At 54.2% G+C, this 15,355-nt stretch overlaps 2 protein-coding genes across 2 annotated transcripts; both read left to right on the top strand.

The window, feature by feature from the left end:
* The first annotated feature begins 877 nt into the window (after positions 1-877).
* TGME49_223430 (hypothetical protein) lies at positions 878-4,459 on the top strand. The gene is made up of 2 exons (XM_002365988.2): positions 878-3,118; positions 3,230-4,459. Exons 1-2 carry the CDS (start codon positions 1,540-1,542, stop codon positions 3,799-3,801), a joined length of 2,151 nt encoding a protein of 716 aa, XP_002366029.1. The 5' UTR covers positions 878-1,539; the 3' UTR covers positions 3,802-4,459.
* Positions 4,460-5,196: 737 nt separating this feature from the next.
* Positions 5,197-14,146, top strand: TGME49_223440 (DEAD/DEAH box helicase domain-containing protein). The gene is made up of 3 exons (XM_018779999.1): positions 5,197-11,066; positions 11,902-12,199; positions 13,224-14,146. The coding sequence occupies exons 1-3, from the start codon at positions 6,276-6,278 to the stop codon at positions 13,454-13,456; spliced, it is 5,322 nt and encodes a 1,773-aa protein (XP_018635893.1). The 5' UTR covers positions 5,197-6,275; the 3' UTR covers positions 13,457-14,146.
* Positions 14,147-15,355: the final 1,209 nt, after the last annotated feature.

Genomic DNA, 15,355 nt, shown 5'->3' with positions numbered 1-15,355 from the left:
GTTATTGACAGTCACGCGCGAACGCCACAACTGTCTGCCATCGCCTCAGTGATTGAAAACTTGCACGCTGCAAGCGATCCTCAGTCACCAGTTCTTTTCTGCACTCAAGAAGGTGTGGTAGACAAGGAGTATCTTTCTCGCCACACGTCCAGCTGCCAGGTGGAGACCCCCGTCGTCTTCTCCATGAGCCCACAGTAGTTGTGTTTGGAAACATGCAGGTTGGAACCGAGAGGGACATTCAGGGTGCATTTCTGTGAGGTGATTCTGTCGCTTAGCATGCCGAAAAAAACGGGCAGGAATGCTCACGGAGTAGATGCGTACTGCAAAGAAAACGATATCTCAACTACTCCGCAGCCTTCCGTCCTCGCGGAGGCAGTTTTCAGAGGAGAGACAATACTCGCTTGCCACGTTCGATCACCAAATGAAATGCAGTTCCCTAATGCACTACACAACCGTTGCGGCGCCGTGGTGTCTCTCGTTTCTGTGTCAACGCCTCCTTTGTAGTGTCCACATGCGGTGCGGTGGATTGCTGGGGGTAACGTTCACCAGCCCGCTTTGTGGAGGGCTTAGTGTTGACTGCGCTGAGACTACGCGGTCGCTTTTCTGGGAGTTGTTGGGGAATTCTCGTTTCGCGACATTTTGAGATGAGAATACAGGGGCTGTGATCATCGGAAAATGCATGATGTACTCGAAACACAGTGTTGAGGTCGACTAGAAAGGCCGGGTGACCCTCAGTAGCTTGTAGGAACCACGTCATACACGGTGAGAACCCTTGAATTTGATTGAGTTCTAGCCGTTGCTGCGATGCACTTACTGGTACACTTCTGAATTGCTGGGTAGTTTGCGTGCCTTTTCAAGAGGGGCTACCAATCCGCGGAGTAAGCCACTGTGTTCGAGGATTCCAGTATCATTGAAACCTGTTCTTTTCCGTTGGCACCCACCGCATCTCTAACCAATTGTCCACCCTGTGAGCGTCTCACACATTGTAAATGACAAATAACCTGCTGAAATCTATGGAACTGAAGTGCTCCGTTTGCTTCCCTCTGGGACATTTTTCTACTTTGGGGTGTGGAACGGAAATACCAACTTCTTTGCGTTTCCAAGGCCTCCTGCAGGTCTCAACTGGAGGCCGGAGCTGGGTAGCTGCGAGGGAGTGATGAGATTCGAACGCGAAGAAGGCACGTTGTTTGCCACCTTACCCCCGCTCGCGCGCCAACTAGCGGGCGAGCAGCGCGTAGTTTGTTTCCGTGACTCTGTGATGCGCCTTTCTTGCACTTTGTTATCGTTCAGTCAGGCGCATGCTAACACAAACGAATGATTTCTTTGCTTAGCCGACTGAGAACGGTACAGAGGGAGCAGGAGGAATACTGGGCAAGTGACCATGTTGGTGTGTAGCTGGACACGATAAGCATCGATGGCCTAAGTGAGGCCAACTGGCGTCCCTCAAGACCTCTACCCGTTCGATTTGACCTCGCAAACCCATCCCGAATATTTCCTTAGATCCTCTCTGTCAGCTGTTTACAGCCGCTTCCAGGTGGCATGATGAGGCCCACGGGCGGGCCGGGACTCCTGCCTCTGCAATGGCTTCTGCTAGTGGTGGCCATTGGACTAACCCTTGGAGGGATTTTCCGGCCTGCCAAGGCAACTCCCCGCCTAGGTGCGATCGAGATCGAGCTCAAAAAGACTCTGTCCAGGTCGCTGACGAAGTACGGAGAGAATCCGCATTTGTACACCATCCAAAATGAATACCACGGCCTTCTGAGCCAAAGCATGGCGGACGGCACGATCTGGGTCATGTACAACCACTGCCCAGAAGGCGACGAGTTTGTCGCAAACGAAGAGTATCGCCGAGGCCGAGTAGGAAGTTACTACATTGGCTGCGAGGCTCACTTTGCCCGCTACGACCCGAAAACGGGCAGCCGAATCGGCTCAGAAGTCGTGTTTGCAGATTTCGATGCATACCCCCAGCAGCGGAACCAGGCGTTCTTTGTGCACGGCCCCGACGATGGCGCACACGCCAACACCATCGTGCTTGGCGTTTGGGCGGCACAGTGCAAAAACGTGGAGGACGTCTGCCTCTGCACGGACGGGAACTGCGGGTTCGACAGGACTAAGAACGCAAACTGTTCAGCTTCGTGGCGGGGCAAACCGGGAGCGACTTACTGCCAAAGCGACGACTGGCTAGGCGGGAAAGACGGCACGGGGTGGTCTTGCGGAAAGGAAAAGTACAATGTGGGCACACTGATGGCTCCAGTGAACGGCGGACAAATCCCCGCGAAGCTCTACCTGGTGAAGCTCAAGGAGGACGGCGAACTGATTTACTCTAAGGAGGCGTTCTACTTCGACGGCGGCCAGAACGAAGCGACGGGGGACTTTTTCGGAAAAGTGGCCAAGTACACGGACCCAGAAACCAAGCAGGAAGTCGATGACTGGGTGTACGGTTGGATTTTCTCAACAAACATGGGCAACATCTGCAACTATCACTGGGGCTGTCAGGGGAAGGTGTACCGCGCCAGCGACGGAGAGCAGGTCGAGTCGAGGCTGTGGTGCTCGCACTGCAACGGACGCCACCTCGGCTTCGACGACGAAAACAAGCGATTCGGATTCAGCTGCGGAACAGACGGAGGCCCAGGAGTTTTCTTCAACGGCAACAAAGTCATAGGCCGCGGCCAGACGGAGAACATCAACACCGCCATGGACAACACACATCGGGACAACCACCCGGTCGTGTCGCACTTTAGAGGGGATGTGTGGCTGATTCTCTACAAGTACATTGCAACAGAGCTCGACTCGGACCCCACAGATCTGAGGCTGCTGCAGTACGACGCCGCAAAGAAAGAGATTCTGTTTTCTAAAGTCATGACCGAGACACCGACGATCTCGGAAGGCGGTGATCACCACCTGGAAAAGTTCGGCGATCAAACTTGGCTCATGGTCTGGTCGGCTGGCAGACGAGCTTACGCGGCAGAAATCGACGCGTGGGGGAACTATATCGGGGACATTCAAGATATAACGGACTACGTCAATTTAGGATTGCAGAGCGGCTGGTGGCACTGGCCAAACGGGGACGTGGGGTTCGTCGGCGCGTGGGACTGGCAAGGCAGCCCCTACGAAGAGGGTAAGCTGGTGAAAAAGACGCCCGACTGGTCGCCCAGAAAAAAGACGAATATCGTTCGAATCACCGGTTCCTACAGACGAGGGGACTGCATTGGAAAATTCCTACCTGTAGACACACAGTGCAACAAGTGCTGCGAAATGAGAGAACGGTACACGATCGAACAAGCAGCAGACGGCGGCAGGCAGTGTCCGTATGAGGACGGATATATTAAAACCCGGCCGTGCAAGGATGGAAACTGCCCCAAATTGGAATTCGCTTCTGCGGAGCAAGATTACACTAACGAGAATTTCGGCCCTGAACTCGGCATTGACAAAAATAGACAAACACAGTCAGAAGTTTGGACGAGGTGGGGCTACGGCGGCCACGCCTGGTATAAAGTGCATTTGAGCAAACCGAGTGTGGTGTCCGGGGTTAACTTGTACACCAACAAAGACCGGCAGCAACGTTTTGGACTCGCCGTCCTTTTCTACAACTCTGAAAAGGCTCTCATTGGCCGGTGCTTCATCAATCTCAATAACATGCCATCAGGCAAAGATACTGAGGAGCCTGTGGACAAGCAAGCCTGTCGCGGCTTGCAAATGTACGGGGTGAAAACGGTGATGCTCATTCCGGAAGAAGGAGGAACCTGGTCTTGGATTTTTGTTCGTGAGATCGATATCTTCGGTCAACCCTGCAGCTGCTAGGCGGAGGGTTGGGCCGCGGACAACTGCTGCAACGATACGTTGCAAGTTGGGGTTGTGGAAGAAACAGCCAGTGATTTCTGTCGCAGCGCCTTAAGAACCATGTGAATTCTTCTGAAAAAAGTTAGAAAACCATGTAGCGGTACATGCGTAGATGTCTGTCACGAGGAGTAGAGTCAGTGCAGTTCCGAGTAAGGCTGTGGGGTCGAAGAAGTCAAGCGATAGTTCCGGTGACTTCCGCTTCACAGAGTACACTGGTTAGCTCAATTTCACTACGCGAATGACGAGGTTGCAAGGTCAATTTTTCAACAAATACCGTGTCGCTTCCTCCAGCCTGCGGTGTTTATTTTTGTCACGCGAAGCCTGGCGATCTAGTATGCTAGGGGATCACTGGCGAAACTCCCTCTCCTTGAGGGACTGCAGTTTTCTGCTTTCCACCAAAAGCGTGATTTCGTGGAACTAACAACAACGTAGGGACTCGTTCTAGCGCCACAGAACAGGCGTCTGACCCACCGTTCCGTCGGATGTTGTTCTGCACTTTTTCCAGCGGCAGGCTGAAACAGTGAGTTCATTCTGAATGTACTTGCCTTCCCTACCTGCGCTTTCCGTTCCTTCCGTGTCCCGACTGCAGCGACGCTGTGAACAACCTTGTTGAATGAAACACTTCAGGGAGCTTGGACCGCAGTAGACGACGGCAGACAGTTTTTTGTCAACTGCTGCCGTTTCGGTGCAGTCGAAACTCTGGGAAAACTCTGGTGCACACGACACCGTCGAAGGGAAGTATGGAGTTGTAATAGGGCGGCACCGACCGCACGGCCGCAGCACGATGTTGTTCCGTGCGCCACATAGTCGAGTGTTCAACCGCGATATGAAGTTTACCAAAACAACTCGCACAGCGTATGAGATGTTTTGGTTCGCAAGAACATATATGAGTGTTGACTGAGCGAATGCCAACGTTGTCTTCGGACTTCAGGCGTTACCACGCACTTCAACAGGGCACAACTCTTCTCGCGACTAAAGTTACGCAGAAGCTTTTGGCTTTTCCGGCCTTTCCCCCGACCTTCGATTCGGATAAACATGGATTACGAACGGCAAACTGACTACTAGCCTTTGAGAGGCCGGATTGTAATACCTGATTCCACTTTCTACTTACATTCAAATGGCTGCAGCGACCCTGCAGATGTGGGTACAAGTGTTTCGCTGCGGAGGAGCCTTGAGGTAACTTCTCGTCACATGGAGTGCCATATTTGTCAGGATCACCTGTGCCAACTCAACGCGAAGAACTGCCTGTTTACCGTACCGCATATTCTTACAGAACGATTTTCTCAAGACCCTGATTTCCCTTCCACTACTATAAGTTGGAGGTCTTTATCAAGTGTCCTTGCAGCAAAAACCTGTCGCGCATTCTGTGGGAGACTTGGACTGGAACCGCCATCCGATGTGAAACAGCAGATGCGAAGCTGTGACACGCGAGCAGCACTCGCTTACCGCGGGCACAGAAGTACGCACATTTGAGTTCAGAGCGGATTATTACTTGAAAGTGACGTCGCGGAGTGTGACAGTCCGGTAACAGGCGACAGAGACGGCGCATTGTCTGCAAAAAACATCAATGAGTTGCTACGCTAGAGAGAGCGCGCTCATACGACACAATTTTCGGATGATTTCTTTAATGTGCAGGGAAAAAAGGAATGAGAGAACACACTAGAGACCAGGCGGGTACGCAGGTTGACCCATCTGTGCATGCATGCTTGAGAAGTCGGACTGTGCAAGCGATTTGCGGCAAGACACAGCGAATTGCGCAGAGCAGCGTGAGGTATTTTTCTGTGTTTCGTCAATAACTAGCACTTGCAAGCTTTCTCCCAACTGCAGTTTCTTCCTGGGAGCTTTTCGCCTTCAAAATTCAAGATGCTGCGTCCGAACTTGGACGTTTCCAGGCGGTCTGTAGTGTGCCTGTCGCATCTTGGGCTGCGCCGAAAGTCACAGCTTAGCATAGATGACCACTATAGGGAACTGCGGCAGAACTAAGCTCTTTCTTAGGTACTCGGCAGCCCCAGATTATGAGTTTCTTTCGAATTTGTAGCTTTTGCGCCGTGAAACATTCCAGAAATTGCCGGCGGTGTGCTGGTACGGGTTTCGACGCTCGCGCGCGCACCACAGAGCACACCCCATCGAGACCAGACGCTTTTTCATTTTCCGAGCTGAATTTGTTTTCCGGTCCCTTCTTGACCTCACAACCCGAAACCTTAACGAACCTGACGACATGTTTGTCTTTCTTCCGCGGTCAACCCCCTGAATCCGAAGTCCGCCAACGGCCGTTGGGAACCTTGGGTGTTGAAGGTGGTCAGTCTAATCACACCAGAGTTGTCACAGTTCCGTGCTTGGGACGTCTCTCCCATTCAGACCTCTTCCAGGGGTCTACCCACTGATTGTCAGAGCCTTCCGGTATCTTTGAAGCGGTCGGTGACACGGAAAACGGGATGCAGCTCGTGCTGTCTCCCCTCTTCTTGCTCATGCTCAGTGCCGTGCGTGAGGCGCGAGCCTCTCTCAAGGAGCATCCGGAAGCTTTTGCATTTGCGAATGGCAGGCGACCTAAACTCAGTGTCTCTTTTTTTTGCCTCAGCCTTTTGTTCGCCGTCGCCCGTTGTGCGCCTTTCTTCGCTGGATCTGCCTGCCCACCTCCGCCGCTGCTGGCTTCGCCGTCCGCGGCGTCGGCGCATGCAGTTCTCCGCTCAGCTCCACCCGCCCTTTCTGCGAGTGACAACAATGCCCCGGGAACGCTTTGCATACGGATTGGCGCTCCCCCGTTTTCTAGAAGGACGGGTGCAGACCGCAGAAAACCTCTGTTGCCGGCTTCTGGGTCTGCTGTCACTTCAAAGTGGAACCTTTTGCCCAGCTTCTCTCGACTTAGTGCCTTCCCTGACTTTCCACCCCATCTCCCCTTGCCATGGTTAGGTCTTTCTTTCTTGGATGCACAGCCTCCGTTCTCTTCTCCGTCGTTTCTCTTCTCTGGACTCCTCTATGCGGCGCCTCCACTCACCACAAGCTCCTGGCGGCGTCGTTCCTCCAACTCCTCCTGGCTCGCCTCCTCGTCTTTTCCTCGCGACCGCAACGCGTTCCTCCGCCTTTCTCGCTTCCGTGGGCGCTCACGACCCATACCCTCTCCACCAGAGCGAGCTGCTCAGCGCTTCAGGTTTGCATGCACGCCTCTGGACATTCGCGGAGAAAAGGCGCCTGCAGCAACCTGCCTTCGCATCACCGCCGCCGCCACTCCTTTTCAGAACTCCGAGGGCCTGTGTGCCTCATCACTGTTGGCGTCGTCGTTGCTCTCTCGGCCGTCCGCTTCCTCCTTGCCGTCCTCTCTTTCCCTCGCAACAAGTCTGCCCTCTTCGGGACTCAGCTGCGCACGAGCGCGACGCTCCCGCCACTGCCGCCACTCCCTGCGTGGGGACTTGGCGCCTCGTCTTTCCGCTGTACATTCACCAGCGCCTGAGCGAGATGTAGCGCGGAGCACAAGGCAGAGAAGGCGGAGAGCAACGCTGAACTTGGGGGGCAAGCGGCGGTCGAGAACAGGCGCAGAGACAGGCGAGAACGAAGAGGACGATGCAGACGAGACACGAGACCGTGCTCACGAGAAAGGCCGACGCGAGTGCAGGTCCGTCGAGCTAGCAGCGACGGGCGGGGACGGCACCGCAGGTCAGAAGGGGAGTGAGAAGGAAACCAACCAAGGGACGTCGCCATCGCAGGCAGAAGAAAGAGCGGCGGCGTTGCTGAAGGCTCTCTCCAGAGGGCAGAGACATAGCGCGGCGGAGAAGCAGGAGCGTGAGGAAGAAAGGATCGGGAGAACGGGAGCGACCAAAGAGAACAAGAGTCAGGAACTGAACGAAAGAAGAAGAGAAGTCATGGCAAGAGCAGATGAAAAGACGCACGCGCTTCACAGACCGCGCTTTGGATACCGAGACTGGACTCGCCGGGAGAAAGCAGGAGGAAGAACGAGTGAGAGGAAAGGGAGTCGAGAGAGAATCACGGACTCACTCGAACCGGAGGGCAGGACTGGAGAAGGTCTGCGACTGAGAAGAAATGAGAAAGCGCAGGAAAGAGGACGAGCCGCGAAGAAGCGGGCTGTCGACGCTGGTTTCCTTCTCGCAGATTCCCCGAGTGACTGGGACCGGACCTTCAGACTTCGAGAAGAGAGGAGAGAAGACAACGCGGCAGAGAACTTCTGGCGGGAGGCGCGGAGAAGCGAGTCCACTCGCCACTGCGCGAACGACTTCGAAGGAGAGTTGTCGGATGGTCCGAAGAGGCTGCCTGCGCGCACGGAGACTTCGTCGAGTTCCTGCTCTTCCGTTGCGTCTTCCGGAGTTCGAGGCGCAGGCCAGTCGTCCTTCTCCAGCGACGTTCTGAGACGTGGAAACCATGCAGCGAAAGGGAGTGTATGCTTCAAAGAGAAGGCGGTGACATGCTTGCGAGGCCCTGCAGAACAGACACTCGCGAGCAAGAAATCCGGCAGGGACGTGAGTCGCCACGGAGCGCTCAAGACCGAATTCTCTGAGTCGGTTGACGAGGGAGAGTGCGAGCGGAGAAAGGACGAAACCCTCCTCCTGTCGCTGCCTGCTTCTGCGTATCCTCCCTCGCCTCTCCACCCGGGGATTCGCTTGCTGCCTCACGCTCTCCAGTCACGAACTGCTTTTCGGCACTTCTCTGGACTCGTGGATCTAACCACCATCTTTCCATTGCCGCCGCCTCTCCCTTCTTCCCCTTCGTCTCCTTCTTCTCTTCCGTGTTCGGTTTCGGAGGCGGAGCAGAGAGACATCCCCGCATGTGGAGAGTTCCCTGGAGACGCGGGGCGTCTGAGCCAGAGGGAAGAACAGACAGGGGCGGGAGACGAGGGGGAGAGGGCAAGGAAGCTGCTTTCTGTGGGGGCTGCCTTTGCGACGTCGAACCAGACAGAAACAGCTGCGGACGCTCCTGCCTGCTCGCCGCCCAGCTCAGGTGAAGACCTGCGTTTTGGGAGCCTCAGATCGAGAGCTCACGCCCACTCAGAGTTCGAATGTGGAACGCCGGCCTTCCTGGGCGGCGCGTCTGCTTTCGACGCTGAGGCCTTCAGAGCGATTGGCATCAGGCACCTGTCCCTCCTGTCGGCCCTTGCGCAGGCAGGGATCTCGACGCCGACGGAAATTCAGCGGCTGACTGCAACGGCGCTCCTTCTCCCCAAGGAGAACTCTGCGCGGATTTCCTCGCATCTTGAAGCGTCTGGGGGCGGCGACACACAGAGCGACTTTCTGCGGGTGGGTCTGCCTCGCGTCTGGCAGATGGAGGCCTTCACAGGGAGTGGCAAGACCTTGGCATTCTTGCTTCCTGTCTTGCAGGAGATCCTCGACAGAGCTCGACCCGTACCACAGAAGGCGACGACGCCTTCAATCGAGGCTCTCATTCTGGCGCCAGGCAGAGAACTCGCTGCTCAGATCTACGCAGTCTGTCGAGCGCTCATCTCCGCTGCTTCGTTGCCGCCACAATCAAGTCCAGACGCGGCCGCGGCTGCGGGAGAAAGGCAGAAACACGATTCGTCTCAGTCTGCTTCGTCATCTGAACTGGGAATCCATGCGCTGCGTCCTTTCTTGTTGGTGGGTGGCGCAAACCCCGAGCGTCAGTTGGAGCGACTGAAGCGTCAGAGGCCCAACATTCTGGTCGCGACTCCTGGGCGTCTGCTGTCTTTTCTGTCGTCGCGGCGGGGACGCATGCGTCGTCTGGTCAGCCTGCGTTCCTGCTCCTTTCTCGTGCTGGACGAAGTTGATGCTCTGCTGGAGGAGAAGTGCCTCATAACTTCTGGCGCGGACGAGCCGGAGCCAGCTGGCGCTTCGAGGGAAGAAGGCCTAGCGCTCTGCATGCCAGGGAAAAAGGGAGACGAAACAGGCACATGGCCAGCGGCCGGCGAGGCACCAGCGCAGATGCGCCGCGTCGCCGGTTGCGACCCCAGAGGCGGTTCAGAGGCACCGTACCTAAACCGGGGAGAGCAGAAGAGAGAGAAACTCGAGAGGAAACGACGAGAGAGTCTGGAGCGCGCCATGCACAAAGAACTGGAAGCTCGCGTGAGCAGGTGGGAAGCGCGAAAGCGGCTGCAGCTGTGGAGGGAGAGAAAGGCGCAGCGCGAGGAGGAAGAGGAAATCCTCGGCCGACTCAGGGCTGAAAGAAAGAAGGATGCAGACGCGAATGTGGACCACGGGGAAGAAGCCAGCTGGCACGTCTTACAGGAGCTGAAGAGTCGCGACGGCAGAAAGAAAGTATCCTTTGCAGAGCAGGAGAGACAGTTCCACATTGAGAGAGCAAAGTACCTGAAAGAAACGGAAGAGAAACTCAGAACGAAACTCGAGGCCCAACTAGCGAAACCCGTAGGTGCAGACCGACCTGGCGCACTCAGAGATGTCCAAGCCATCATGCGGCACTTGAGAACTGGCTGGCACCCACAACAAACGGGAGGCGAATGCGACAAACAAACAGAGACTCTCCAAAGGGAACACCAAAGTCGGGGAGGAGAACAGGAGAAGAAACAAGAGGAAAGGTCAACAGAGCCGCTGAAGCAAGAAGAAGCTGCGAGGGTGGAAGGAGAACAAGTGGAGACCAAGATAAAAAATACGAGGACTGGGGAGTTCGACACGACAGGCATACGTGGAACCCCAGACGGCGCGGAGACGCTTTCAATGAAGGGCCTTCCCTTGAGCGCACCGACGGCTGCCGTTGACGAAGCCTGTGTTGATTTGTCGTCTTGCTCTCCCCCTGCCCCCGCAGTGTCTCCCTCTCTGCCAGGGACCTTTCCCGAGGTCTCTTTGCAGGTCCCGTCGTCTCCAGCTTCTTCTTCTCTCTCTTCTTCCTCCAACCACCTGCGAATGTTACTCGTCTCAGCAACAGCGTCACGCTTGGGGTCGACGCGGGTGCGAGAGCTTCTTCGCTTGCCTCCAGAGACTCGGGTGGATCTTCTTCGGTCTAACGCTCTATGGAACGAGGCTGAGCAGCCAGTGCGCTCCATTTCCTCGCATTCTCTGCGTCCCTCTGCTGAAAATGGGTTACCGTGTGCCTCGAACGAGGTCGAAGGGCAGGATACTCACGCCGGGAGTTTGGAGAGCTCGCCACAGTCGACAGGAGGTCTGGCCGCCAGGAGAAATCTCATCCACTTGTATGTGGAAGCGAGCAACGACGATAGTCTGCGCAATTTCCGAAGATTCCTCAAGGCAGAACCGTTTGAAAAGACACTGCTTGTGTTCTGCAACAAACAGGTAAGAGGCGCCGCCGTTTTTCGGCTGTGCCCTCCTTTCGCAGTCGAGAGCGAATCGTGTGAATCCTCTCAGGTTGGTGGCACTGATCACTTTCGCGCCTGAGTCGTCGTTTTGTCTCGCTGGTAACGCGAATGACAACCGCAGTCCACAGAGTACGGGGAGAACGTACCCGATTCGTGGCATCGCCTCACTGTTATCTGAAGTACTGAAATCCAAGAGCCTGTGGCGCTCTCGCCTTCAGCACCGAGACCAGTCGTGGGTGCCTCGACAAAAGGTTCTGTGGTGTAGCCATGCTGTAGGAGAGTCTCCACGTTTGCATGCACTTCGTTTCATTGTGTTCGACAAGTTGCTGGGTTTACCCTTGGGCTTGCCAGACCCTGTTCTGTGTTCCCGAGCCTCCACCCTCCATTTACTCGGCAACACGAACGGGCGACTGTAGCGCTGGTTTTCTGAAAGGAAAACTAGAAACTGTAAGAGAGGACTTTTGTCAACAGACCACTCTTTCCCTTGTGTCTTGCAAATATTAAAATTTACTTAGGAAACACTTTAATCCGTCTTAAAAGTGGATTTCTTTTGCGAGAGTGCGAACTGTGCTCATGGACTTGTCTGAAGAAACGGCTTCCCACTTGGGACCCGCCCTCCTATCGAGGCACACCTGGGCTGGAGACAGTGAAGGAAGTGAGAAGGCCTCGCGACTTCGTGCTCGAGGTTGCTTTTGCGGCAGAACGCTGCAAGGCTCATGGCCCTGAGAGGTGCATGGCGCATGCCCAGCCACACAGCGCGCGTCGCTTAATTCGTTCTTTTTCCCCATTCCAATTTCTCGCGCTGTCCACAGAAAACCGCTGCGTGGCTACAACAGTGGTTTGCGAAAAACGAGCCCGAGGTGGAAAGTTTCTTGCTCGATGGTTGGCTTGACAAGACAAGAAGACGGTCCTTGCTGCGGCGCCTCCTGGCGGGACCCTCCAGTCTGAGCCGAGACAACGAGGCAGGTGGAAAAGGGAGAACTGACAGTGAAGGTCGTGTAAACGAATCGCGGGTGGGCACCAGGTCTGCGTGGATAACGACGGAGTTGGCGGCAAGAGGCTTGGACTTTGCTGGAGTCAGCGTCGTTGTAAATTTCCAGCTTCCGTCAGGTGAGTTCGGCAAGCCACTTAGGAATTCAAATACGATACGAATGCCGAGAATGGCCCCAGACTGCCATGTTGCGGCATATCGTGTTGAGTGTCGTTTTCACATTGCGCCCGATCGTGTCTATTCTCCCCTAATGCGATCTGAGTGCACCGCCCTTGACGGCACACCGAGAGCTGCGGCGATCGACAAAATCTTTTCCACCATTCGTTAGCATTCGAGCTCGCTTTGACAAGGGTACATATGCCAGTAGTATATGCAGCACAAAATATGGTCAATATACAGCGCCAGCAACATCAATCCGGTGGCACCTTAAGCTACACTATAAATTCAAGCAATCCTATCGTGATAAAATGTTCACTAAGCAACGTGTCTCAAAACACTCCCTCACAGACACTACAGCTGGCCGTCCATGAGCCCGTTTGTTTCTTCACGGAGAGAGGCGAAGGAATACAAAAATTGGATGGACCTTGCAGAAAAAGGTAGACGACCCGGCGGTTGCTTCCTAATGAAGGAGAAACCCTCATTCTTCTCATCAAACTGAACTGAGCATGTCCCAGCTGCAGTATCGTACACCCTTCAGCTTCCCCTTCGCCGTTGAACGCTTTTTCGGGGGCTCGGATTCTCGAGTTTGGGAATGCACTCAAGCTCATTAGCTTTCGTTGAAAGCGGCAGGGGCTACGCAGCTGAGACTTTCAGTGAGACACCGGGACAAAAACCCATTTCTTCTGCCCGTACCACCTACGAATATTCCCAGACACCCATGGCAGTGGTATCGAGCCAGGGAAGGGCTTTTCGCCATGATCCCATTGCATTCTTAACCTCGCGTGATAGGGTAGAAAATACCACCCAGCTACGCTACGATGAGGCGAGACGAACCGGCTGTCGGGAATTAAGTTGTCTACGTGTGATAGCTCGATCAGGCCAAACGCCGCTGTGCATACGGAGATCAAACCGATTAAGCATGACAGACCGCTGCTTTCAAGAGAGAACTTGTCCTGCGATGTCTCGATTTGGTGGTGTCGACAGATAGCACGCATTACTTGCACCGGGCTGGACGTGTTGGAAGAGCTGGAAACCCAGGAGCTGTGATCTCGTTTTGTCGACCGGGAGAAGCGGCCATTGTGCGACGATTTGGCAGGGAGCTAAATGTTGAAATTCACCCTGTCCGCATTTTCCATGGAAGACTCTGGACCGTTGCCTCGAAAGAGGGTGGAGACGCGGCTCTGCCAAAAGTCGGTGAAGCGGCCGCCTCTGCTTAGTGAACCAAATGTTTAGGGATTTGTGTAGAAACAGGGGAAAGTGCCGGGTAGCTGAGGCTGGAAGTGATCAGAAAGGGGAAACGTTTGGCCGCCGCAAACCAGAGGCGCGTGGTGAAAATGTTTTTTTGCTGGGGCAGAACAATCAATGGGCAAGCGTCTATGCGTAACTGTTCGTCCGGTTGAGCCTGCGAAGGTCGATGGCCAGGTTGTGACTGTGCAGCTTTCTTGGAAAACACAGAGTTTTCGGTGAAGGAGGACATGACGTTTTTCTCGCCTAACTATTTTGAAGAATTCCAAATCTCAGAGCCTTCCGTTAGCGGAATCCACAGTGAAGCATACACAGTGGAACACGGGGCAATTCATGTGGTCTGGGAGCATCTCACCTTGGTCTTACAGCGTTTCGTCTAGCAGCTCGAGAACTACCGCTGTGAAACTTCGGGGACTAGGTGATTGCATTTTAGATGGGGAGATGTTTACGTGCATGTGTTTCGCAGCAGAGCATCGGCTGTTTACCACCACCCCACGGGACTGCTCAGAACAACTAAAACTGTTGGGGGGTTACTTTTCCGCTTGCTATCGAAGAGTCTCTGTAGCAACCAAACTGGTTCATGCGCGTTCCTCTACACTTGTTGGGAAACTGCTGACTTTTAAAACTACATTCGTATTTGCATTTCTAAAACTGTTAGATCTACACGACTCACGGCAGTTTGCCATGTGGTGTTTCAGCTTCTTGAGTGCGCAATTCCTTTTTTGTCTGTACGATGCGATGTTTACCGATCATCAATGCACTCGACCATCACATAAGCTGGAGTCTCGTGTGCGTGAGGAATCCCAGCCTAGTTTCCGTTTTCCACGTTCCCTTTCTCAAGCAATGACCAGCATAATGAGAGGTTTTGACCGATTCCGTCGTAGCAGAAAGTGGCATTCTGGATGAGGACTCAAGTCCTATGAGCATATCCAGTGTACAGTTTGTGTGTCATTCAGCTCTGGTGATCTCCGGTTCAGGATCGACTTTGTGAAACGCATCATCACTTTATGCAAGACGATTTTTCCTCTTGCGTATGCTCTCGGGGAACGCGCAAAAGAGGTGGTGTAAAGCCTGACTTCATGGTAGTGTGGTACAGTAGCAGCCTCCAGCAACAGCTCGTTCGACGTAGGTACTTCCCACATCACTGGAAGGTCTGACGCACATCTATGGTATGATGCAGTGGCAACGAAATAGGAGAAGAAGGTTTTACGACTCAGTTTCTAGACGTCAAACATAATGAGAACGATACTTGACAACTTCAGCAACAACAGGTCACAAGGACCCACCGAGAGAAAGTGAGCGCACGAGAAACAGCTGACACATTACAGGCGTCAAGCTTGAAAATCAGGCACAGGATCACAAGGAGCAGGACTGTTGGACTCATCACTTGTCCCCTCTATCGGTAGCCTACACGTTGGAACAAATCACTACATTAGCTTACTACACCGCCGCGGCGTTTCAGTACAGAGGTGCTCTTCAGTTGTTCCACTGAAGTGGTATTACACACTCTGCGAAGTTCTACGGACTTTCATCTTCCCAAACTTGTGCTTGTTTAGTACAAGCGTTGCGCGGCTGCCTCAAACGATTACGAGTGACTCTTCTGTGTTAAGAATGCCCGCGTCTCTCAGGTGTACTACAGCGACAGCGGGAGTCTTGACCAGAACCGTTTTTTTCTTGTTGTGCACCTTTCCCGACGCGGAAGAGAGACACCTTTGTGCATTTTCGACGACGGTTCCCTGAATGCGGGCATACCTATGGAGATCAGTTATTCGAGTTTCGGTGCGAATATTCCCTCCCTACGTTTCTTGCCGTCCTCGATTTGAGACTCTTTTCAGAAGCCCCTGAAGAGCGGAATGCTCCCACCTGCGACA

Source organism: Toxoplasma gondii, chromosome X (assembly GCF_000006565.2).
Source record: "Toxoplasma gondii ME49 chromosome X, whole genome shotgun sequence".
Taxonomy (NCBI): domain Eukaryota; phylum Apicomplexa; class Conoidasida; order Eucoccidiorida; family Sarcocystidae; genus Toxoplasma; species Toxoplasma gondii.
The sequence above is the reverse complement of the archived record's forward strand: the minus strand, read 5'-3'. Positions and strand labels throughout refer to the sequence as shown.